Genomic DNA, 25,734 nt, shown 5'->3' with positions numbered 1-25,734 from the left:
TTCAGAGGCACACATCTATCTCAGGTCACTGATATCACATATCCATTTATATTTAATTAGCTGGAGGAAAACAACACAGTCATGTAACGAGGTGTGTGAAGGAGCCTCCTGTATAAGTTCCAGCTCCAGTCGATGAGTTTAAGTTCAAACTTTAGGTTCTATTAATTTTTCTTATGTTTATTTTTCCCTTCAACGACATTTTAAGTTGTTATTGAGGATGCAGCTCTTATTACATGTTTATTCGTCCTGAGATACAGTGACATTACTTTGTTCTTTGATTGAAGGAAAAAGCAGAATTGAGGACGACTGTCTATCATTCTCAGTCGTGCAGCAGATGCAGTGCAGTATTTATGGAGCAGTCAAGATTACAAACAGGCAGCAATCCTATGAGAGCGACATAAAGCCTCTCCATTTTCCCTTTCCATCCCATATTTCCTTGGTGACCTCTTAGAGAGCAAGAGGTTCTAAGTGAGCTGTTTATCCAGTCGGCTTCCCCCGGAGGCCTCCGCAGACTGCTGCGAGCTCTCCTGTCTGCCCCAAAACCTCCCCAGGCCCCGCTGTGCTTGTCAAGAAAAACTGCCATGTTTAGGGCCTCTCCCGCGGGTGCCGCTTCAGCTTCACTGCTGTCTCTGAGACGGGCACACGAATTTGATTTTAAGATATTTTTTCATACAGTCAGTCCAGATTTGCTTTATGCGATTGCTGCTTTACTGTTTTAAATGATTCATGGCCCTGAATTTGAAGAGTTACCCAAATCACACGCAGCAGTCAAAGGCAAAGAGCTGTTTATTAAACCGTGAACGCTTAAATTTAAAGGAGGAAATTGCAGAGAGTATCCAGGAGCAGCAGTGTGAGAGCGGTAATCTGATTAAGCACAACCACAAGATGAAAATACTCCATTAGAAGTGAAACTGCTGCCTTCAACGTCTTCCGTAAAATAACATTAAGCAAGTGTTAAGTATTCCTTATATGTAGCGGCCCCAACTTAATTTATGCATTACATCATATTTGATCAGATCATTATATCGTTTGTCTGCAGATTTATTTATTTGCAAGGTTACTATTAATTATAGCTGTCAAATATATGTGGCAAAAAAAAGTACTGAGTTTATATTTCTCTCTGTTTTGCAGTGGAGTTTAAGCATAAATTGGCAATAAATGGAAAAACTTGGTCTAGCTTAACTAATTCTCCTGAAGCTCCTCGGCTGATGTTTACAGATCTAGTATTGTAGTATTCTTTGTTCTTTATAGGTCCTTGTTTCTTTACGCCCTAATGTGGAAACATAAATATTTTTGGATCTGTTGATGAGGAAACTATACATCGTCTACACATCCTACATAATGTATTATGTGTTCAGGTGAGATTTGGTGGATTACACGTAACATTTTGGTGCCAGTCTCAACCTTCATCTTCGTTTCAGCCGTAGAGATGGACGTGTTTTAATGCATGGTAGCTTCAAATATAAGAATATTTATGAAATGGTTTGGATTTGGAGCCCTTATGAAGACCTACTGGTTGAAACATGATGGCTTTTTTAGTTCTTTTTATGATTAAGCCAGTACAATAAAGGCTTTCTAATATTTCCTACCTGGTCTGATACATTTTCTTGTTTGTGAAATATGTTTTTTCCTGTTTTCCAAGAGTACCTGACATAATGTTTATGGTCCAACCAGTTATCAAACACCATTCCTGTTTTGACAGGATGATAAACAGACAGTCTGAACTTTCCTGAGTAACACTGATGCAGTATGTTTCTGAGTAGAGAAGCTGCTTTTACGCTTTTGACAAATAAAATCTTATCTCACGCGCCACTTTTTTTTTCAGTCTAAAGCTTTTCAGTATTGCGGAATTAAGTTCACCTCAGCAGGTATTTTTCATAAAAGACGTGTTGACTCAGCACAGTAGGAAAAGCATCACCGCTGCTGATAAAATGAATCATGGCTCTGTTCTGCTACCAGTAAGCCATGACAGTGAGCCAGCATGCACAGACATAATTAACATTACATTCTTGCATGTGAAAGTATCGCATTGTGTCGGCTGCTGTGATCTCAGACACATTTCAAAACCTCTTCGGGTGAAACTTAAACTGCCTGCACCCGATAGTCGGTGTCCTGATGATGTGGAGGTCACGTTTCATCAGACTTTTTTTTTTTATTTCTCACTGATACTCTGAAAGTGTTGTCTAACAGTAGAATATATTTTATTGGGAGAGAGACACCCCAGTGAACTGAGAGCTAATGGAGATGGTGGTCTCAGAAGGGAAAATCTTGACCTTGGCCCCTTTTTTGTAAAAGCTTTGCCCCTGTAGCAAACAATCGCAGGGAGGGGCGGCGCGGGTGCAGTCTGAGTGTGTGCGCGCGTTTGGCGAACATTTGTTTGTGCTCTGGCGGAGGCTGTTGTGCTAATGTAGTCCAGGCTTTTTGACATCTTTCAACATGGTGTAGAGCCGCTTTATCTACCAGTGTACTATGAGGTGAAAGCTCCCCAGGTGAGACAAAGGCCCAGGCCGGAACGCCTCAGTCTTTCCTGAGCTGCCGCGTCTGTCTGGTTTCAAGCGCCGCTGGGGGGGGAACTGCATCAACAAATCCATACGGCCTGGGCCGCGTAGACTTCACCACCGCCTGCTCAACCTTTTGTAAATCGGCATTTTGATGACAGTTCCCTGTGTCGAGTTGTTCCCAATCAATACACACAGAGCGGACGCCTTAATAGACACAGATAACTGCTGCTTGCCTGCTGTATCTCAGGGCTGTGGAGACTGACACCCTGTCTGACTCTGATCAATAACTGCCGCGTGGCGCGGCGCACAAGCTCGGCCACTACCCACTCTGCTATCACACACGGGGCTTGGTTTCCCTCGGCAGCGGGGTAAAACTGCCCAGCAACTCCCCAAGGTGGATGAATCGGAGATGTTACATGTGAACTGGCTGTCAAAACGATTCTGTCATCTCCCCTTCTCTCCGGTGTTTAAAGATGCTGACACACTGTGTTTAGGGTACCAATGTCTTGTTGGAAGTGATGGAGGCTTTTAGCCTTTTTTTTTTTTCTCCTCCAAACTCCCTTTATCCGTTTAAGTGTTCACTCGAGTGTTAGAATTTCTATTTCACCTGCCACAGATGTCTCCTGGCACCTCCTGCCCACTCACGGCTTCCTTTCAGGTCACCTGATCCGCACCCTTCTTTGAATTTATTTTACAACTTTGTGTGGAATCTTTTCTTTCACTTTTATTTGTAAAGTTCAAGCGGTTTTTAACATACTGTATTATTTGCTAATTTTCTGTTTAAATGTTTTATTCTGCAAAGACTCAACCTGTTGAAATTTAAACTCGGGTTAATTTATCCCATAACCACAGCAAATGTTTTGACACAATTAATCAATAGTTCTCTTATATTTGTATTCCTGAAATTAATATTATTAGTGGGTAGATACTTCTGAGTAAAGATAAAACAGTGAGTAAAGAAGGCCAGATCAGATTCGGCTTGGGGTCATTAATGTTTCAGAGGATGCCAGAGGGAGAATGGGAGAGTCTGTGCACTGCCGGGATCCATTTCCTTTGACTGTGGCTTTGTCATTTTGGATCAATCCCTCCGTGTGCAGACCTATTGTAAAGTGGCTCGACTCTAATGGATTGATTGGCAACACACTGGCACGTGATGAAAAAGACCTTTGCGATATTGGGTTAATGTTATGCTTCAAAGGTAGGCGGGCTGGTGATGCAGCCGGTGTCACATTTCGTTTTTTCAATGAATGAACCTTTAATTTAGATTAAAAACACCTTTTTTTCTCCTGCAGGATTCTCCCCAACATACCCAACATATTAATATAGTTATTATTTCCCCCACTTTCTGGTTTCGTCCTCCCCGGCCAGTAGAGACCTCTGGGGCTGTGGAAGTACTTACCACCCTACTCCTCTATGCCGTGATCCCCACAATGGCATTACTCTTCTTTGATCCTGCTGCAGTCTGACACATGACCACACAGACCCCTGAATGGGCATTAGCGCAGGCTTCAGCAAACCCAACATCTGTGCCTCCCAGCACTGCCACTGCTCAAATCATTCATTAAATCAGAACACAAAAAGTAACTTTACTTGAATGCCTCAGCATAAATATTTGATCATGGCTGAGAATAAATCTTTGTCATTTTGTACTCCTTGCCGCCGACTGCGGGTTCCTCTTATAGATCTGGCCGACCTCGCTCTCTGTCTCTGTCTCTCTTTGCTATTTGGATACAAGCACATGCTTGGCTTGGTCATTTGTGAAATGGATCTTATGAATTTTTTAAAAAGATTCATCGCTGCAATCAGGCCCGGTTAAGGGGATGACTGTATCACAAAGTAACATCTTGTGCTGCCATGCTCACTCACAAATCATATGCCGCTTGCATAGATAATATCGGCCGAAAGAGGTTTTGTGTGTTTATCTGACAGCAGCACTAAACATTCCTCTGTTATGGCACATCTTACTACTTCATTAACACTTTGGCTACACAACAGCGAGTTGTTCGGTACCTGGGTTTGTTTATTTATGCATAGAGTCAAGTGTTCATTTGATCTTTTGGAAGATGCCACGTTCTGGTACTGTGCAACACTGAATCACACTAAGGATGCACGACACATATGAGGCTGATAAAAAAAATTCACATCATCGGCATATAATTCAGTTATAGCCGATAAATAGGATCCATCATACAAAGCCAGATTGCTTTGGTTGACTTAACACGTGCAGCATTTACACACAGTGTGTGGCGGTATGCACCTTTAAGAAGAGCAACAGTGCTGTCGTCACGTCCATGATGTAGAGCTGCTGCACCTGTGTAGAGCCACGCAATGTAGACAAGAGACACACAAAATAACTGTCCCTCAGGAAGAAGACAACACAATTGTAACTTTCAATTTGTGCTCCGCAAGCGTTAAATCCTGTGAGTTTAACATTATGAATCTTATTAGAGCTATGAATAACAAATCATTCATCTTTGCCCAACACATCTTAGTGTTTTCACCCTCAGGGACGTAACAACAGCTCTGTCAGGATGTACAGGGACTGTGAGTGGCGAGCCTTTCTCCACGTCCAGCCACCAACTATTGTTTGAATCAAGATCAGACTCTGATCTGATTGAACCACCCCAGGACATTAACATTGTGGTTTTCATGCATTCCTAGCCAGATTTACACTTGTTCCATTCTTTTTCCATTTCTTAATGACTGATTTAACTGCACTGGTGATGTTTGAAGTTTGTGTGGAAATGCATGCAAACATGTTTTTTTTTATATTTGTAATTAATTTACATCACTCTGTAGAGATTCAGTATGTTTGAGATCGTTTTCCTGCTGATCGATGACGAAAACGGCACATTAAACCTACTTAATTCAGTATTGTTATAATCATCAGTTGAGCAGTAGCCTGTATTGTTTGTATTATTTTCATTATACTAGATAACAGATGTAATCCCTCACTTTTTAGAGCTTAAAATGAAAAAAGCTTTACTTTGAGATGTATAAACACGCTCAGAACCTCTTTACAATTCGTAAAACAGTCGCACAAGTAGAAACAGCAGCATTTATTATAATTTCACAACATGTTTTGTTCAGACGGACATGAAACTTGTTATAAACTTGAAGTCATATTTATTTTTATAACATATTTATGGTAATACAGTATAAGACTTGATATAAAATGTGGTTGAATCTCCAGCCTTAAGAGTGTCACTTCTGATATTAAACTGCACGGTGAACAGTAAAGTCTTATTCTCGCATTAACTGCATAGCAGGCAAGGATTTGTGCATGAATCTGCTTTACGTTCCACGCATCAAATTGTCAGCGATGTAAAACCTTTTACGAGCGAACAAGAATATCATCGGCGCCCTAAAAGGCTACAAAGCTCTCTTTCTTGTCACAGGATCTCTTTTTTTTTATGTGTTTTTCTCTTTCCCCTAAAGAAAAGAGAATCTGTTGTCATGAAGCCTTTTAGCCGGAGTGGATCCTTTTAATGTCACCTCCAGGATTCATACGTTATTAGACATGACTCCGTAATAGGAGACCAAACCAGGTCAACGAGGCGAGATGTGAGCAGAAGCTACAAAGGATTGAACTCTGGTTCTCTTTGTACAGTTACGGAATGAAAAAAAGGATATGTGTAAAAACCATGCAGCGAATGGGCGGCTGTGACACCGACACTGACAGAGCAGCCTTTTTTTGTTCCTGAGTGGCAGCTCACATCCAAATACGTCGAGTGATATGTGATGCTAAATGAACCGGAAAAACATGTCTTTAAATGAGCGGACAGCCTCACCAACCCCCCCTCTGCCTTCCTTCCTTCATCAAACCTGTGGGTCCCCATCCCAGCCAGCCCCCACACATCCACCCCCACCCACCACCACCACCACCACCAGCCCTCCACGGACTCATGCTGTTCAGGGCCCCAGACCCTTACAACAGAGCCTGGCTAATGGAAAAGCTTTCAAGGAGGCCAGAGAAAAATGTCGGTTATCATTTGGCCTCCACCATTTTCTGATGTCACTGGTGTGTGTGGGTGGTCACGGTTTAGAATCACACACACACACACACGCACAAACACCTTGGGACAGGCCATTATAAACAGGCCTGAAAACTGAAAACAACAGCACTGTACACCCCCCGTTACATGAGGTAGTTGGATATAGTAAGTGATGACAGCTATGCGCTTTAGCTTCCTCTCGCTGGTTTCTACAATCTTACCAACCCCACCTTTAAAGAATGTTTGTGTAGTTCACTGGTGTGGTTGCCCGACCACGCAATGTTGTAAAAGCTTGCAATCACATTTTTTCTCTTCCTTTATTCAAGGCAGATAAAAGTAACATGGCGGTAACGAAAATTAGAAAAATGAAAGGCCTGTATGTGTGTTTAAGTATCTTCAATACCAATTAGGTGGAATCGTTGTTTTGTTGCCAAGTTGATCAAATCAGAGCTGAATAAGCTCAACAAGCGTGGTGACTGTGGAACCCTGATCAGAAATATGTTGGCGGTTAATAATGACATTTACTGTCTATCCAGATCAAAAGGTCCAGTGTGTAGGATTTAGCAGAAATGGAATGTAACGTTAATCATCATGTTTTCATAAGTGACAGTCAACTAAGAGTCATTTTGTATTCGTTTCTCTAAAATTAGCTTTTTATATCTACAAAGGGATCCGGTCCTCTTCCAAGAAGTCGGCCATGTTGCACAACTGTGTTTCTACAGCGGCCCAGGACAGACAAACCAAACACCAGCTTCAGTGAGAGTCTGTCACATATTTATTAAGGTGAGACGAGGAGTAAACAGTTGGTCGCAATTGGCAAGTTAGATGCCACTTAGTCCTACACACCGGACCTTCAACCAGAGAAAATTGTTTTTTGATGTAATGAGCAGCATACCAAGGTTTGTTGACATTTCATCAGCATATAGATTAATTAAAGGAGATGCCACCTTGTTTAGACTACCATGAGGAAGTAAGAGCGAAATAAAATAGCACCCAGAATTGATCCTAGTATGATTTCCTACACTTTTGCAACCATTCTCCAAACTTAGTCTATTCAGATTCATGAAGCGAGGATGCAATGAGCACGAAAACAATGCAGAAGTCTGAGGCCGACATCCGTCGTCGTCCCATCTCTGCCGCACTGTTAAAGTCTATATGTGGTGTGCAAAAGCAGTCTGGGGGAAGTGTGGCGCAGCCGCGGCTGGCACTGCAGGATGAAGCTTGTCAGCCCGAAGAGGTCGGCTCTCCCCCACACGTGTTCAGCCTGTCAGCTGCCTCGCTGATGTCTCTTGTTATTATTTTCCTCTCATTCTGCTGCCTTTTCTTTGCCGAGTCATGAATAATTTGTGTCTACGCCTTGTTGCTTGATGACAGCTGTGCAGTTGGTTTGCAGTCTGTTTTTCACATCAGGTGAATAATGAATAAGCCCCTGCAACAAAAGAGCTATGTCCTATATGAGCCCTTCCTCCTTTTTCGTCTGTCCCGGCTTAGCTGGCCTGTCAGCCACCGGGGAGAGGACAGGTGAGGGGGTGGGGGGGGGAGTCTCTCTGCTGCACAAAGTTTCCTAAATGAAACGCCTTACATCTTTGAAGAACTTCTCTCTATCATTTCCTGTATCAGAGTATATTAATCAGTGCTTTTTCTCCAACGCCTGCTGTTAGAAATCCTGTATCTCCTCTCAGGTTTATCTCTCTTTCCAACTTGCCAAACCTGTGTGAAATCTGCTGATCAGAGCATGCGAGCGAACACCACTTTATTATCACAGTATACACAACAGGTCCGCTCAACCTCAGGGGAGTAATCACATTTGCACTCTCTGCATACTGTCTTTTCTACCGTCCCGCTCACGAAAAGCACAACACGTGAATCTGCCTGTTCGCCAGATGCTGCCGATTATTGCCGCTAAGCCGCGTGGGTGTTTCTTTTTATCTGTGAAGTATTGCGTGTGATGTTTTAATCAGATTCTCGTATCTGGTGTGTCATGCGGGTTCAACGGGGTCTTTTCAAATGAGTTTTTTTTTTTCACCTCTGCATGAAAAAAAATAAAAAAGGTCACGAAGACGTTTTTTTGCAGCTTTATCTAAACTCTTTAACACAGCCTGATGGATGAGCCCATAAAAGATTAGGGCTGCAAGTAATGATTATTTTCATTTTTTGATTATTTTGACGATTCATCGAGTAATTGTGTGGTGTGAAAATGTCAAAACATTCCAAATTGCAGTAGAAAAAAAAATAAATAAAAAAGTTTAATCGGTAGAAGATTGCAGGAAAAAAAAGAAAAAATCAAAATCAAGAACCAGAGTATGTCTCTGAAATCTCTCTTTTATTATTCATGCTTAATTTCAGATTAATAATGAATCGTCCGAAAAAACCACACAGACCCAGACGCTGAACTTTCTAATTGCACAACTATGTCTGTCAAGAAAAGTGATGCACTCGTAACCTGCGGGCGGGCGCATGTTTCGTCGTGTGCACAGATGTGCGCTCATGGGCCGAGATGCAGGTCTGGATTTTTTTTTTTGAGCCTCAGACTGCAATGTTCTGATTACTCGCCCACTCGAATCGATTGAGCCGTTTTCTATTCATATTTGATATGCCTCGGGGCAGTGGGGTAATGTTTAAAAAAAAGGGAAAAAAAGAAGTCCACTGGTGCCCTTGGAGGAAATCTGGTCAGCCTAATGGCTCGTTTGAAGATTATTTTGCTTGAGGAGCTTCTCTCTGAGATTGTGCTTGAGGAGCGCGTCGATCTCGGAGGAAATTATGCAACATCCTAAGAGATAAAACACGAGCTGCAAAACAATTTCTAATCAACAAGCCACTGTCGGGTTGCTTAAAAAAGTTTCGAGAGGAGTCGGATATCAGAAGTTCAGCCGAAGTCGACCCCGTTCTGCACAGCAGCGAGACGTCACACCTAAAAATTGCCCACTTGGCCGTTTGCTTCAAAGGGCCACGGTCAGGCGGGTGGCTCCAGGCTGCCTCGGAGTGTTTAAGGCACTTAATGGCAAACTCAACCTTCACTCCAACGGGAGGAAATTCCCCTGTGATCACATTCAGCATCACTGAGGCTGAACACAGAGTATGCCCTTTATAGAATGGTAACATTGTCTCTATAACGCTCTGTAATTTCCTGTATAAACTGCACATTTCCTGTTAAGTGCGCCACCATCATTTGACACGTTTTTTTTTTAGATTGTTTTTTTTTTTTTTTTTCTAAATTAGGACTGTGCTGCACGGGGAGTTTATTTTATATAAGGAGAACAAATGAAGCGCAGCACACAGCGCCAAGGTGCAGAGCTCCATTAAGTCCTGCTTTAAAATGAGCCTGCCGCTTCCCTGTTCTCCTTTCGTCTTGTTCATCTTGGGGTTTAAAATATTCAGTATTTTCGCAGGCCTGGATGTTGTACGATTTGGGGGGAAGTGAGGCGTAGAAAATCCTTGTGAGTCAGTGATTTCAATCAATGTTCAGGGAAGAAGACAAACTGATTGTTCCCATTTTTTTCTCTCTGTTTTGTGCCCGTTTAGAATTAGAAATCAGGAGACGATGAGATGATTGGGGCAGAAATGAACAATTACTGTCATTACAGATGATTTTTAATCAGTTAGTTGTCAGTACAGTGGTGAAAATGACCGGTGTTACCCAGAGCCCAGGACGCCGTCCTCAAATGTGTTGTTTTGTCCGCAACACAAAGATGTTCAGTAAACTGTCACAGAGAAGGACAGAAACCAGAAGATATCCTCTTTCGGAATCAGATCGTTTTGACCTTCTTGTGTTTAAAGAATTGCTCAAACTGATTTATTGGTGGTCAAAGTGGTTGCAACTAATGGATTAGTTATTGCAGCAGATGATTGTTAAGCCAGCTGAGGTGAATGATGTAGGAGCTGCATTTCTGCTAAGATGATTCATCTGTTTTTTAGATGTGTGGTTAAAACCTTCTGATGGTGTCACTCTTATCCTTTGACTTCACAATGTGGTGAAAAAAAGAATCAGACAGGGATTTTTTTTTTTGTTAAATGACAAATATCAAGATAAGTGAGAATAATCATTTTTGCATCATTTTCACCGAAAGGAACTAATAAATTCATCACGACGTGTCGGGAAGTGACCCAGACACAATGTCTCCTTACATCAGCAGGACGTCATTATAATGCCGTTGTGTCACACATTTGACCTTTATCACTGTTATTTGAATATTGCACTGGTTCAAAACTCAGATGTTGGATTGATTACACGCAGGTTTATTTACCACCATACTCTGTGTCTGGTTATATCTGCCACTATCTTTACATTTGTTGTGATTTAATTAACTTTATTGTCTTAAAACTACCCTGTCCTCCACCCAGAAGCCTCAAATCAAACCCATTGTTTCGAAAACTACTTGAAATAGAACTGTGAAACTCCATCCCAGCACCCAGTGGATCCCAGCTGCTGCATGTGCGTTCCTGCCCCAAACTTTTTTTTTTTTTTTTTTTTTTTTTTAAATAACAGCCATGAGGGTAACAAACATGTGGTAAACGGTTAAATCTGCTCCGACTGTTTAATGTCTAAACACAGGCTGCAGTGGTCAAAACAAACAGGTGACTGCAGCCTCCAGGCAGTCCCAATCACAGCAGCTAGACGGTGGGAAGTGCTCTCAGCTTATACTGTCGTTTCGTAGGTGGGAAATGTTTTAATAAAGCAGTTTACTCGCAGCTAACACGTTTTTAAAATAGCGCGTAATAAATTACACGTGGCGGCCTCTCGGCTACGGAGTCTGCGGGGTGTCAAAAAGGCTCGATTTTGGTGACGAAGGAGTGAAGTGGCCCACAATCATTTCTTACACTGTTCCACTGATTTTATTGCATTTTATTTCAACAAGAAAATAAAAACAGATCGGAGGCAAATGTTTTTTTTTTTTTGTTTCTGTTAAAGTTCATTCTGACAATAAAACGTGCAAAATGGACAAAGTGGAGAAGAAGAGCTTCGTGAGTGAGTCAGTCACCCTCCTGTTTATTAAATCACACGGCGTGTTGTGCCAGCACGTCTCCGCGCTGAAAACAAAACGGCCTTTGGAGGAGCGCAGATTTTCATCTCTGATGACGTTTACTGTCGATCCGGTTCTTTAAAGTGTGAGTACAAATATTTGGGGGTGTTTGATGCCCACCGAGGCTGATTTTTATCCTGCATTCCATCCCAGTCCACAGCTTATCTCTGGTTGTCTGGACATGTAGAGCGATCTGCAGGAGTGTGAAGTGATTAGTGTTGCCGATCTTCACAAAATGTTCCGTCGGAAGAAGACGATTGTTTAAATCTTATTTATGAGACCTTTTCCCTTAGTAAAATAAATAAATAATCTGCCTCTCGGCGGACATAACTATGTATATATATATATATTTCCAATGCACCCTCACATTAAATTTTACAAAGCTAGAAGTGGATCCACATCGATCCAAGAATTGTCCTCATGTGTGGCGACTGGAAGAAAAAGGCGCAAATGTCTTTGTCGGGTGTCCTCAGTCCGTTCAAGAGTAATAATTTAAAGACTCTGAAGACACATTTTGTGCGGTGATGGCGGCTTCACTTCAGTCCGTGCTGCGTCTCTTTGTGCCTCCTCAGGTCCACTTTCCTCTGGAAGCCTTTGCCGCAGAGGTCGCAGCCGAACGGTTTGTATCCGGTGTGTTTCCTGCTGTGCGTGATGAGGTTGGAGCTCTGGCTGAACGCTTTCCCGCACACCTGACATTTGTGCGGCTTCTCACCTGAAAAACACAAATGAGGATTTATTTTTTTTTTAGTCTGGGTTTACATGTCATCCAACATCAGCTACGTTTATTTATTATCTTCACCACAGATTTCCACGGGATTTACGCACAATTTACGCACAGGTTATTTTCTTCCCGCTTGACGCAACAACAACAATTCCACTTCAAATCTGCCTTTTCTCCACTTGCCTGTGTGGATGAAAGTGTGCTTCTTCATGTCTGACTTCTGGTGGAACCTCTTCCCGCAGTACTGGCAGGGGTACGGCCGAGTGTCGGAGTGGATGAGCAGGTGCGTCGACAGGGTTGACGACCTTTTGAAACTTTTGCCGCATATTTTGCAGTCGAAACTTCTTTCCTGAAAACGTGAACAGATGCGGCGTTTTTTTTTTTTGTTTGTTTTGTTTTAAGTCACGATTTCAAGTCAGCACAACCAGCCTTGACAGAAAAACAGACATGGTGACAACAAGATGCAGCCTCGGAGAAAAAGGTGTGAACTGCAGGATGCGGTTTAAAAAAAAAAAATAAAACAAAAGAAGAGTGTGTGATGTTACCTGCGAGTGCACCGCTTTGTGTTGTTCCAGGCTGACTGCGTGTCCGAAGGTTTTGCCGCACATTTCGCACGCAAACGGCCTGGTGCCGCTGTGCGATCTGCGGACGTGGACCTCCAACCCGTGCGGAGTGGAAAACACCTGGTGGAGAGAAGAGAAATGAGTTGTGGACGTTTTTGAGAAAAAAAAAACAAAAAAACAAGATTTGCTGAAAAAAAAAAAAAATTGAATAGTTTATTGGTTTCACTTTGGAAATCTCTTCAAGATCAGGAGGTCAGAGGTCAACTACAGAGCCATCCAGAGTCTTGTTAAAGGACACTTCCGCAGTGTGTGTTATCTTAAAGTCACACTGAAGGCAGGAAACATTTATGTCTTTTTATATGAATGACCGTCTCCTGAAGTTCAAATTCTGTGTTAGCCGTCCTCACCTTACTGCACTTGACACACTTGTAAGCACCGTTGAGGATGAGGCTGGAGCACAGCAGGTCAGACTGGCCCTTCACCCCGTGGCTCTTGGCGTGCAGCCCCCCCTCAGGAAACAGCAGCGCCGCGGCGTGCCTCCTGTAGTCACCGTAGGCCTCCTCGCCCAGAGCACGCTCTGAATACAGGGCCGGGTGGGCACTGCTCCTGTCCCCGTAGAAGGCCAGCGCCGCCGGGCCCCTGTCCACCTCCACGCCGGGATGGAGGCTCTGCGGCACCAGGGGCCTCAGCCCCGGCCCCGGGTAGCTGCTCCAGGCGTACGGCCGGAAGGGGACGGTGAAGGGCTGGGTCTCATCCACCAGAGGAGACAGGGACTTCTCAGAATCTACTGGAGAGAGGAACAGATGAAATTTTAATGAAACCACTGACATGGTTAAAGAGGGGCGTTTCCAGGGCCCCACAGGGCCCAGCGGGGGACAGGGAGTCATGCAATGTTCTTTCAGAGAATTCCCAGATGATGATACTGTCAGAGAAACCAGGGATATCAGATAGAAAAGAGGCAGGACATAAATGAGTGTTGAGATGTTTTGCTTGAAGTTATTCGAGGCCAAACGTGATTTAATATAGAAAATAATAAACATGCTTAATTAGTTATAAAAGGAAACTAGAGACATGCAGTGTGTCAGCATTCTGACATAGAATCATATGAAAAACATGTGGAAAGCATGTTAAATATTTAAACTCTTTATAAAGTAGTCCGCTAGAAAAGGCCCGGGGATTTATCCAGATGTGATCATCTTAAGAAATATTACAGTATTATGGTTTCAAATAAATCCCGATACATTTCTGACATAATACCGAAAATAAAAGACAGTAAAATAAATACACTGGCATTAAAGAGTTTTGGAGCGTTGCGGTGTGAGTTCAACATCGCCTCTGTGGTTTCTCGTCACTGGGGAAGGTTTCGCTTTTCCCCACCGGGTCTTTTATGTTTTCACTGTTTATGAGTTGCAGAACAGCGTCGTAAACAATGTGTGTGTGTGTGTGTGTGTTGGTGTCCTCACCCGGTGAAGCAGAGGGCGACGGAGGCCTCCAGAAGTCCTCATAGTCCGTGGAGCGGCCGCACAGACTGTCGGCGCAGCTCAGAGGAGACTTCGGGGAGAAATCAGCAGCGTCGGTCGGGTGGAAGTCCGGAGAGAGGCCGCAGCTGTCCACCGAGGCGTCCGCGTCTTCTGGGAGCTTCTCCGCGTCTGAGGAGAGGATGTGAGGGAGGACAAGTCAGCATCCTAACGGCGGCGAAGGAAGCGATTTCTACTGTTGTTTGAAAAACGAATTCTCTATTAATTTGAAATTTAAAAACCGTAAATTATAAAGGAGGACACCGAATGGCAATTGTATTATTACAGTGCCCATTTAGAAGAAACAAAAGAGGATTATTAGATGAACGAAATTGCAAAGGCATGGCCTCCGTTCTACACAATAACCTTTAATGTGTTTTAACAGAGACGGCGGTAATGCAGATGAGAGTTTAAAATGCGTCGTTATAAATATCCTGTTTATTCGTGGAAGTGATTTTTCGTTACGTGGAATCTGAGTATCGATTTACCGACCACGTCAACAGCAGAAATTCCACTTTCATTTCTGTTTCCGCATTTTGTTTAGAAAAAAAAAGACAAATTTTCACAACTGCGCCGACGCTTTCCATGAATTTAAACTGGAGAATCATTCATGTTTGTATCCACGCACTTTCTATGCGTGTCTCACGCTTTTAATCATAATTGTCCTGGGGGGGAAAAAAAAATAAAAATAATTCTGGTATAAAAATATATCAAATGGGATAAAAATGCAACATCTAAAGAGAGTTTTTACGCAGCAAAGGGAATAAATCCTGCACAAACCTGAGCATATGTGCGCCAGTATGGTGTCCAGCCGGCTGTAGTCATCCTCCAAACTGCGGGGCTGGTGGTAACTGTGCGCCTTCTTACTCTTCACCATGAAGGAGCGAGGCATCTCTGCTTCTGTGCGCGGACAGGTGAGCGCTAATAATCCAGCTGTGGGAGACTAGAGGCGTCCTGTGGTGCTGCTCGCTCTCAACCCTGCAAGGATTTGGTCTCCTCTGGTGGAGAGACGTGACTCCAAGCGCCTTAAGTGGGATGTCAACCTGAAAACGGAGCATGCGCACACAGTCCGGTCCCCGTCTGCCAGGTGTCGCGCGGACAGGTGTCACTGCTGCGGCCCTTCCGCTCACCACACTGCAAAAAACATCCGCCTGCGGGGAATTAGTCAGCACGTCTGCGCTTACAGGTAATAAGAAATTAGTCTGAAAGCGGGGGCGACTTGTTGTCAAGTCTCGTCGACGCAAACGCACGTCTGACGGAGTCTTTGGCCTTTGTTTTCAGGAAACACCAGGGGGATTATCATCACACGACTTTTTTCGAAGTGACTCTTTTTGCAGCGTTGAGCCTGCAGTGGCCCGGGGCTGCTGGTGCGCCTCGGATCAGCAGCAGCTCAATCAGGAGAAGTGATACCACCGGCCTTATCAGCGCTCAACTCAAGCAGACAGCGAGGGAGGAAACGCGGAGGCGCACCCCAGGGTGTCATTTGCAGAGAGCCTATATGTAGCATGTAGTGGTGAAATCAAAGGGCGGGGGAAAGACTGAGCTGACGACGGTGTCCTTAATTTAGCTTGTGCACGCCCGCGTGTTTGTCTGGAGCGCGTTTGGTCATAATTGACCCACAACAACATGTTCAAATAAAATACCTGCATCAGCGCTTCAGTGTGCACCCACACAGTAAAGACACCTTCAGTTTGGGGTCTGCGGATGAGAAAGTTTTGAAAGGAGCTTTGTCCCGGTCGGTTGGTCAGTCCGGCTGCAGACTGTTATTAAGCGACAGACACTCGCCGTCCTCACGCCCGCGGTGACAGTTTCACATTACCCCTGAGCTTTATGTAGAGAAGAAAAGGCGCCCAACAAAACAGAGACAATTTGTTTTCTGTTCTGCCGCAGGACGCAGATTGTAGCGCCTGTTAGGCGTCATTACGCACGGAACAATAGCAGAGAGTCACGCGCCCCGGTGCCTTTTATCCACTGCAGGTGCAACAAAACGGATTTTACAGTGATGGAGGAAGAAGGAGCTCCGATTGTCACAAGGAAAATAATCGAAATCGTTCATATTTGATTAGGTGTGATTGTAATCTGGATTGTTTGGTGCCATTTTTTTGTTGTTGTTGTTTGTTTTAGATGAAAAAGACGCGTCTAAACTCAACTCACATTTTCTATAAATCACAGAACTTTGGATTTAACATCTTATACACCCACATTCACTTATCAGTTAATCAGCCCAAGTCAAATCTTCCATAACTGTAAAGATTTCCTGCACGAACACACACACACACACACACACATTCGGAGGCCCAGATTGGCGAACTTCAGGGACCGTCTCAACCGGCACCCATCGCGGACACGATTTTTAACAGATCGCCTGAACGCGTCTCCACTTGTCGGTTGCAGGCAAACCAGCCTAATCAGCACATGAAGGACAGGAAATCAAAGCGCCACATGCTTCGGCTCGATTAGACATGAACGGCCGCTGCATCCGGACACCGCGCTGCTGCAGATATGAAGCCCGGACCGATAAAAGAAAAGGTCGAACCGATAGGCCGACACGGAGCACTTTCGTAATAGTGACCAACTGTGGCATCCTGTCACAACAACACAGAGTTAAACAGGCACGTTGCGCATAGACAAAATAAAAAATAATAATGAAACTGATGTTTTCACCTTTTTTTTTTTCTTCTGCCGAAGCCAAATGTTTAGGAAAAACAAAAGAGATTTGTGTCCATGATTGATGACTAAATGAACTTCCTTCTCGTTTCTGCATAATTTAGTCGAACGTGTCTTGCTCTCTATTGAAATTTCAACTTTAAAAAACGCCTCTACATGTGAAAACACCAAATGATTCATGCCTCCCACACACACACACACACACACACACACACACTCTCCGACTATAGTGGACGCTTCAAAGTAGACGTTTCATAGAACAACGCACAGCTCGGACGAATATGAGGTTAGTAAAAATAATATATAAATATAAATATATATTTACAGACTGCAATATTTTCCTGTGCGGCTCATATCTGTTTACATGATGGGGATCTGAGCTCCAATTCGGCTCATTCATTTTAAATCCAAACTTACCGATTAAAGCCGAAATGTCGGGGTTTTTTTTGTGGCACGTGTTTGTTTGGTAAGTTACCAAAAATGAGCGGAATTTTTTTTTTTTTTTCAACCAAATCTGGAAAAAAAAATAAATTTGAATATACTAACTGCCCTTCACTGCGCCACGAAACGCGCGTTCAAAACATCCGCATCATCTCCAATCAGTGCACTATAAAATATAAAAAAACATACAACTCATATAACCGTTTGAAAAAGACTACTAAATATCTAATAAAGCCATCTCCCATCAGCATTTAGCAATGATACAAACCTTGGTGAGTCTGTCAGCGTGCCCGAAGAAGAGAGCTCTTTTTTAAAAAATGTGGTTTTCTGCATGAAATGATTAGTAGTTGAGGCTCAGCTCTGAAAACCGCGAGAAAAATCACTTCCTGAAAGCAGTCAATCTAAGCGAGCATCTTCACAGAGGAAGGCAGCGTCCCACATGTGCTCACACTCATCTCTTCAAAACCACTTCAGGTTAACAAGACACATCAAATCCAGGAGTTTTTACCAAACATGTTTTATTGTGAACTCATCTCACACAAACACACACACACACAACCACACACACACACATCCACAACAATTTCATGTAGTCTCCAGAGTGTGCCCGACTGCTCCATAGTGTTGCCATGTGTGTGTCCTTTACTGCACTGCAGACTCACAAAGTGCCATAACGTGTTCCTCCTCCCCTCACATACACTCTCTCTCACACACACACACACACACATACACACACATCTTGTTCATCAAAAAAAGGGGGACATTATCATCATCAACTCAAAGAGTCACAATCTTTTCTGCTTCCTGGACGTGACAGCCTGAGAGACTGCTGCGCTCCACTTCCACCTCGTCTTCCACTCGATACAGGAGTTAGTGTTCAATACAGACATTCAGAGAAATTCAAAGTCTTTTACACGTCCAGGTCCTCGTGTCGTGAAATGGAGTGGAACTGGCCCCTGCGGATGAGCACCATACAGAATATAGTGCTTTGCTTTGGTAACACCTGTCAGCTCCCGGTTTACGCTCCACATTTTTTTCCTCTCTCTTCCATTTAATGTTATCTCAGCTTGATCTCCCAGTATTAGAGTTCCCTACAGTCGTCATCCATTTACGTGCAAATTTGTGATACACAAAACATATGATGGACATTACTCATGTTTGACTCACCAGCAAATGTACTACGTGCTGAGTTGACTTACTGCAGGGTGGGGGTGGGGAGGTCATCTCGAAAGTAAAGTCAGGATGCGTCAGAGAACTCAGTACATCAGCAACAGTGGTTAGAAAAGTTGCTTTATAAAAAGCAGTATTAATAGATGTTTCATTTATGGTTAATTAAACATTAGTTAATAGCCATTTGACTGTTAACAAACAACGAAATGCTTCATAAACCGTTCACAAAGTATTAAAACATCAGTTGTCTGTTTACAGTACACAGTCGCTTAATATATGACTCAAAGCATTTCACTGTTAACAGTAGAATAACTATTAACAAATGATTCGTTAACTATAAATGAACCGTTTATTAATCATACTTATTACAAAGTGTTACCAAAAAATAAATCTGTCCCCTCGTCTGCGCTAATTAATCACGTTAACTGCTCTGAACACAGCGAGCGGGAGATCAGTTCCTCTTTTTTTTTTCCACCTCGCTCATCTCAACCAAAAAAAAAAAAACAAAACAGGATTCGTCATTCGTGTTAACGTATTAAACCAACTCACATGTCCCTTTTTTTCTCTCAATTGTACAATATATTCTAAACATCAGATATGAAATAGATACATATTTTCAAGTTCAAAAGGAAATGAAAAAAAAACATAATACACATTTACATATCTACAGGTTTGCAGATGTCACACTGACCTCGTGGTACACCGGCCCTGGTGAAAGGCATGCGGCATGTGCTAAGGCCAAAAATGGTCAAGTCTGATACCAGCCTCCGACCAAGCCCGTCCGCACAATAGATATATATACACACACACACACACAGCACTTATACAGTTCTGCCCTTTGCATGATGGACACTTAGTAGTAACGGCATCAATACAATTTTGATGTTCATTTTATAAAATGCTTAAAAATATAAAAACACATTGGATGAAGTGTGTAATATAGCATAAAAGGTTGTTGTTGTTGTTTTTTATATTGCACAGTCTCTTTCTCTGTGTTGTACCTACAGGAGGGGGTCAGGATCAGACCTCTCCTCCTCCTCCTCCTCCTCCCACAGTAGAGTTTGATACGCTCCACATTTCTTATTCTCTGTCAGTGGTGCTCAGAGGTGGTCGCTGCCCTCAGGAAGAAAAGAAAAATACAAACTAAATAAACTAAACCTGTAAGTGTGATTCTCATGATATGAAATGATGATGCATTTCCTTTCTGATATTCAGAACTCCAGATCCAGACTGATCCTCTCGATGGGCTACCGAAAAACACCTCCTCTTCCTCAGCGGGTGCTGGTCACACCGTGGTGGACTTGTGGCTGCCGCTCTGAGGCACAGAGAGTCGCAGGGCCTCGTCGTCCTCCTCCTCCTCTTCCTCGCTGTCGGTGTCCCCGAGGTTGGGCTGCAGTCTGATACGGCCCCCGCTCCTCTGATGGCTGTCCCGGAGGGTGGGGACCTTGACTCCATCCTCATCTGAAGACTGGTAAGACCCATCATCCCCCGCATAGTGATTGACGATGTGGATCCCATCAAAAGTGGGCTGATTGGCCAAGCCCTTCTGTCCTTTTATGCAGCAGATCTGGGAGAGGAAGCACGATGAGCGTTAGGGGGAAACGTAGATGATGTTTAATCACGCATGCACAAAAAATGAGCTCAACACTTAACTGTCACTCCTGAAGAAGAAAAAACTTTTTCCACACAACATGGGACACTCTCAGGCAGGCAGTGATATTTAAACAGTATCACTGGCACAAGTAGAATGAGACGTCTGTCACAGATCTAACATGCAACAACCAAAAGGGAACAATGTTACCAGATATGGGCTGGGTCCCAACTCCATACTACATATATATGTGATAATGTTTACAGTTATACAGTTCTTGCCATTGATGTACAAGAAATCAATTTCATTCACCATTGTGTACTGACAGACACCAACAAACAAACTACAACTTTTGAATGACAAACTTGGAAAAAACTGAATGGTTTTGAAACTTTATATTTTGCTTATATATGTATATATGTTTATATTTTCCACCTCAGTTAGTTAGGTAGAAGTTTTTGTTCCAGCCATGAGTATTTTCCATTTCCTGTGGTGGGTCAGTGCAGTCTATAAACTGCACACTGGCTGTGTACTGACAACTTTCTTGAGTATGTATATATAATTAGTCACTTTTGCAGTGTGAATGCACCACATATTCAATTCTTCCTCAGAATGAGTATGTAGCATGGAAATGGGACAACGTATAACGACTACTTTCTTCATGAGTGAAGGGTAGCTCCATTTGGGGTAGCATGACAGTCCTGAATGTGTCCTGTTGAGAACGTTAGGTAGGTGGCAGCACTGATCACAGAAGGGCAGTTAAAACAAATCTGTCTTTACCAACAAACCCGTTAATCCCTTAATCAAAGTCTGTTCTGTGACACCGTCACGTCTCTAAACTTTTTCTATGGAAGCATCCAGGACCGTCTCCCATGCTGTGAATTAAACAAACCAAATAGGAGGTAGGGTGACGAGGGGGCGACACGATGGGTGGGGTCAAACAACTGGAGGTTACATGGCACATCTGTTCCAACTTACCTGAGTCAGCCTGCCATGCGACAGACAGACATGTGGGAGAAGATGCATTCATAAGCCAGTTCAGAGCACAATACACAGTGAACACAATCATAATAAGCCTACATATACCTACACCTGTCTAAACTTGGCACTCTGCCTTCCTGTCATTGTCAGACAGAAAGGAAATTGTGACCCAATCAACATCTGACTGGCTGCCGTCACAATTTCCAGCAATATGATGCAGTTTTTTGAGTAAGGGGCGGAAGATGGTGGGACGTGTTTTTGAGACACTTTCTACAACTGGCTCTTGAGTTAGCATGATTCATAACAGGCCACTCTTAACCCGAGTCACCCACCATGCAATCCAGGGGAGAGGTGAAATGATGTAACAGCCTGATATAGTCAGATGTAGCCAGTGCACGCAGCTCAGTTCAGCTAAAGCTTTTTGTTCTCGCTTGTTTTGTGTTCTTCCTGTAAATAACTGATCTGTTAGAAGACAACAAGGACCTCTACCTGCGGTTTTGTAAACCATATCAACACAGAAGATAAGCTGCTCACTCATTAGTAAGTACAAAGGCATCATTAGAGGACAGACATCTCAAACAACTGCTCAGACCAGAATAAACAAAGAATAAGGGTGAATGTCGAAGATCGTAAGATTCTCTGATGGTAGTCAAACAAATCCTCACTCATCATGTTTAAGCTCTCTGTTCTCTTTCTTAGTGAAACCCTCTTGTAGTATCATCTGTAGGTTATCATCTCTGAAGGTATGTGCAAGAGGAGGTATACAATGTCAACTCCACACAGGAAGTCTCTGGGTGTAGTTAACACTTGTGCTAATCGGTTAGCCTCAAAGTCAACCATATCTGGGAGAATTGTGAGAAATGCTAGATCAAAGAAGAAACAACAACAAAATCTGAATCTACACTGAAAAAGCAGTTGTGTAAAAAGGTGGAGTGAATACTGGTGGACCTGTTGTTTGTTTCAAAAGTCTCACCTCGTGTTTGAGATCTGCTATCTGGTCCTTGAGGTCGCGGATGTACTGGCTTGAGTCTGTGTGGTTCAGCTGGCCTTGGACCTTTCCTTCTTCCTTCTGTTGGTAGAGGACACAAGTATAAACATTAGCTGCATAACTCTAGTGATGGGTAGGAGGCTTTTGTTAATACTGAGGAAGGTGAAGAAGTATTTGTCTGCGGAAGAGCTTAAACTAAAACTTAATAATATATGCAGCATCCACGTCAAAACTGTTGATCAGGAGGGATATAAAGTCATGACCGGTCACTCAAGATAATCCACAGACCTTGTTGTGAGCAGTTTCACTATCTTTAGGAACTATTTTTCTTTCCGGATCACCGTGCAGAGTGAAACCAGCGTCGACAGGCTAGCTAACTAAGCTAACAGTACAGGTCAGCAGAGGATGACACTATTAGTGTTTACGTCCACTGCTGTCGTGAGCACATGTACGCTTCCTTCTGCGTGGTGACTGACAATAGATCCTACATGAAACTACTCACAACAAGGGTCATTATTTTTGGGGAAGAGAGTGCCTTCTAGTTACATTATATTCGAGAGAAGGCTGACGTCTCTATGTGCCAATATGTCTGAAAGTCAGAGCTACTGTATAGACAGGACAAACACTGGCAGGTACTACAGCGACGCTGCCATCACAAACTGCCCTCTTTGTATGGCGGGAGAGCAGAGCGACAGATGTCAGAGGAAACACATAACACTGTCATTTGTGCTTGATTTCCTCCCGGGGCCCTGGGGATGAGGCTGGTTGTTGGCTTTAACAGTTAAACAGCGATGTTTACCTTCCTCACTGAAAACATCTGCAGACATTGGAGACAAACACATACTCTATTTCAAACCTCAATCACACCCCCTGAACCTGCCAGCTCTACAGTGAGCCCAGTACACAGAGGAGTTCAAACCACAGGCTGCAGCATGGGAACACTGAGACAGAAAGGGAAGATGTGTGCACACACAGCATACGGCAGGGGTGGGGTGTAGAGGTAGATGCATGATACTGAGTGTGCTCTCGCTCGCCAACACCCCAAAATACAGATAGGGTTTTGATTCCTGTGGTAAGGTTGGGCTGAATACGGCAGGTCCCACTTGGCTTTTTTTCCCCCGCCTAAACAAGCGAGATTATTCCAAGAATCTGTTGTTTTTGAGGTTTCGCTCATCCAAAACACTGCAACGACAAGGGGCAGGCAGTTAATCAAACTTCCTTATGTTCAGCTGTGTGAATCGACAGGTGTCAGGCTGCGGCCGAGGACGCCAAACAGTCTCACTGACACGTCTCCCTCATGTGCCTGCACCCTCGAGGTCTGTTGGACTTTGTTGACTTCTAACAGGAGAAAAATAGAAGAAAGGGGAGGAAAGGGTACTTATAATGGCGTAAAGGACTAGGGCAAGTTATAACTGTTTGTTGTACCAACAGCAGTGAAGTGCGCAGCTGATCTAATCTTTAATTGTCGTCCTTTGAACATCACAAGCATCACTATCATCACATCCTGAGGGGGCGAGCAAAATCACAGCTTGTAGAAAAGAAATTCCCCACGAAATGCATCGGAATTCTCACTCTAACAGCATGCGTCACAAACATTCACAATATTTTTTACTATGGTCAAACACTTAGTACGTCATTTAGCTGCCGGTCAGAAAATAATATATGATTTATGTAAAATGACTCATCTTATTCCTGAGCATATTTAACACGCGAGTGACCACTCATAAAGATACACTTTTCCACAAACACAGTCAACACGAGAATGTCCTTTAAACTTACAACACTTAAAACATTTAGTATAAATCTCTGGGCATGTCATAGAAACCTCAAAATAAACCATGCATGTCACCTTTGGTAGAGTTTCTGCTTCAAGTTGAGAAACCACTTCCTATCAGCTCAGAGACAGTGGAGCTGTGGCATTAAACGGAGGCTATGACTGTGGTAGCGAAAGAGTCCTACACAGAAACCTTTCTAGACATCTTAGTTTCACTGATGTTTTCCATCATCGGTTGTTATCATTAACTTGTATCTTTTCATTCAATCTCTGCAGGATTATCTGTGTCGTTACTGCAGGATGATAACATTCACCTTCCTGTTCGAAGTGAGTGTATCTGACGCTGCTCTGTCTTCTGTTCTCAGTATTGAGGTTCAGACAAATCTGATCATACAGTAACCTGTCACCATAAAGCAAGCTGTCACCACCAACCTGCGTCACACCATCCCCTGAAAAGGAAGGCAAGATTTTCACATTTCCCCTCTTATTGAAGCAGTTTGTACCCACAAATATCAAGCAAGTAACCAAACCACAGACCAAGAAGCCAACACTGGCACAGTGATTTCACCTCCGACATGTTTGATTTAATATCCTGCTCTTGAAAAGCTTCTTCTGCAAAACACAGTCTTGAAACTGATTATTAAGAAAAGGAACATATGGTGTAAGATTACATGTGAGGCTATTGCATTTCACCTACTTGCTCAAATGAGAGTTCATTGCGCAGATTCTGCAAGGTTCGAGAGCGGTAGTGGTAAATATCTGGTGTTGCATGTTTTTGCTCTATCACTTAGTAACCAAACCTCAGACCACACTGTGTGATCGGGTGTGCCTGTGAAGGAGAGGGGGAGGGGGAGTTTGTAGGTGTCATACTTATAAATAGTTCTGGCCTGCAGCTCAAACTATCTGAAACCCCTTAAACTCAGAAATGAATTGAAATGGTACTTTAAAAAACCTGCTACAGTGGCCCACAAGTCACAACTGTCTCCAACAGAGCAGTCTGTCTGCAACTGGAGTCGAAGATGACCAAAGCTTTTGGTCTAATAATGTTTATAACACGCTAAAATGTGGTCGTACGCTGCTATAAAGAACTTTTAAGTGTTTATTAATGTACAGTAGTTGTACAATTGTAACTTTTTAAATATTACCCTAAAAACAGGTATGGTAGTTAATGGCAAGAGACAAATCATTTTTAGATCCCATTTGAATTATGACATGAATTACACATCAGATGTTTGTCAACTTAAAGATAATTTTATTTATTTAGGTAGTTTTGAGTAAAAGTGGTCACCAAACTACTTTTTATCCAACATAGCTGTTCCCTTAACACAGAAAGAAAAGTTTTGTGAGCTAGCTAAAATACAGCGCCATCTCTACAAGGTTTCCGAGAGCGTTAATGAGACGACAAACTGTGACATCTAAAAAAAGAGTTGAAGTATAATTTTTTTAAATAGACAAACATATGTCACATTAATGCAAAGGAACAGGAACAAAGGAACATTATTTGTCTCATGAAGGTCCACTGGAAGGGATGTGACCTCCCCTATAGCAGTCTCCACTTATAGGTGCCCACAGGAGGAGTTATAGATATTGAAAAATACAGTAATGAACACTTTTATCTGCTCGTATCTACATTATATTGTGTTATAGCCTATTTATTCAATGTTTGTGTATGGCTTATAAATGCTCAATAGGGTTTCTCTCGAAAGTTAAGTTGAAAAAAGTTACTGACTTCTTTAAAGTCAAGAGCTGATACTTAATCAATCAATATAAGCAATACAAACTCTACGCTATTCATCATTATGAA

At 42.9% G+C, this 25,734-nt stretch overlaps 3 protein-coding genes across 17 annotated transcripts in view; 1 reads left to right on the top strand and 2 right to left on the bottom strand.

The window, feature by feature from the left end:
- c11h1orf146 (chromosome 11 C1orf146 homolog) overlaps window positions 1-25,734 on the top strand; it is a 48,897-nt gene that overhangs the window by 13,746 nt on the left and 9,417 nt on the right. For 2 of the 8 annotated variants that reach the window (XR_003986006.1, XR_003986005.1), the window contains exon 6: window positions 19,812-20,067. The gene's annotated coding sequence lies outside the window, so the exon portion shown is untranslated. Of the gene's footprint in view, window positions 1-5,008; window positions 5,374-7,164; window positions 7,280-14,273; window positions 14,464-19,811; window positions 20,068-25,734 lie in introns of those variants that run through there. The other 6 variants (XR_003986012.1, XM_030434090.1, XR_003986008.1 and 3 more) reach the window with 5 other exon arrangements.
- On the bottom strand, window positions 11,311-15,811 carry gfi1ab (growth factor independent 1A transcription repressor b). 2 transcript variants are annotated; one of them, XM_030434076.1, is made up of 6 exons: window positions 15,099-15,811; window positions 14,265-14,450; window positions 13,209-13,588; window positions 12,784-12,921; window positions 12,422-12,587; window positions 11,311-12,229 (listed from the first exon to the last, which is right to left on the bottom strand). In XM_030434076.1, exons 1-6 carry the CDS (start codon window positions 15,208-15,210, stop codon window positions 12,051-12,053), a joined length of 1,161 nt encoding a protein of 386 aa, XP_030289936.1. In that variant the 5' UTR covers window positions 15,211-15,811; the 3' UTR covers window positions 11,311-12,050. The 2 variants fall into 2 exon arrangements, with proteins under 2 accessions (XP_030289936.1, XP_030289937.1); XM_030434077.1 differs by having other exon boundaries at window positions 13,209-13,585.
- The window catches only part of evi5b (ecotropic viral integration site 5b), a 33,988-nt gene continuing 26,181 nt past the window's right edge, over window positions 17,928-25,734 (bottom strand). For 3 of the 7 annotated variants that reach the window (XM_030434064.1, XM_030434062.1, XM_030434063.1), the window contains 2 exons: window positions 22,142-22,237; window positions 17,928-20,163 (listed from right to left, as the gene is read on the bottom strand). In XM_030434064.1, coding sequence (XP_030289924.1) covers window positions 19,882-20,163; window positions 22,142-22,237 — 378 coding nt within the window. In that variant the 3' untranslated portion in view covers window positions 17,928-19,881. Of the gene's footprint in view, window positions 20,164-21,165; window positions 21,176-22,141; window positions 22,238-25,734 lie in introns of all 7 variants that reach the window. The other 4 variants (XM_030434061.1, XM_030434060.1, XM_030434059.1 and 1 more) reach the window with 2 other exon arrangements.

The sequence above is a fragment of the Sparus aurata genome, chromosome 11 (assembly GCF_900880675.1).
Source record: "Sparus aurata chromosome 11, fSpaAur1.1, whole genome shotgun sequence".
Taxonomy (NCBI): domain Eukaryota; kingdom Metazoa; phylum Chordata; class Actinopteri; order Spariformes; family Sparidae; genus Sparus; species Sparus aurata.
The sequence above is the reverse complement of the archived record's forward strand: the minus strand, read 5'-3'. Positions and strand labels throughout refer to the sequence as shown.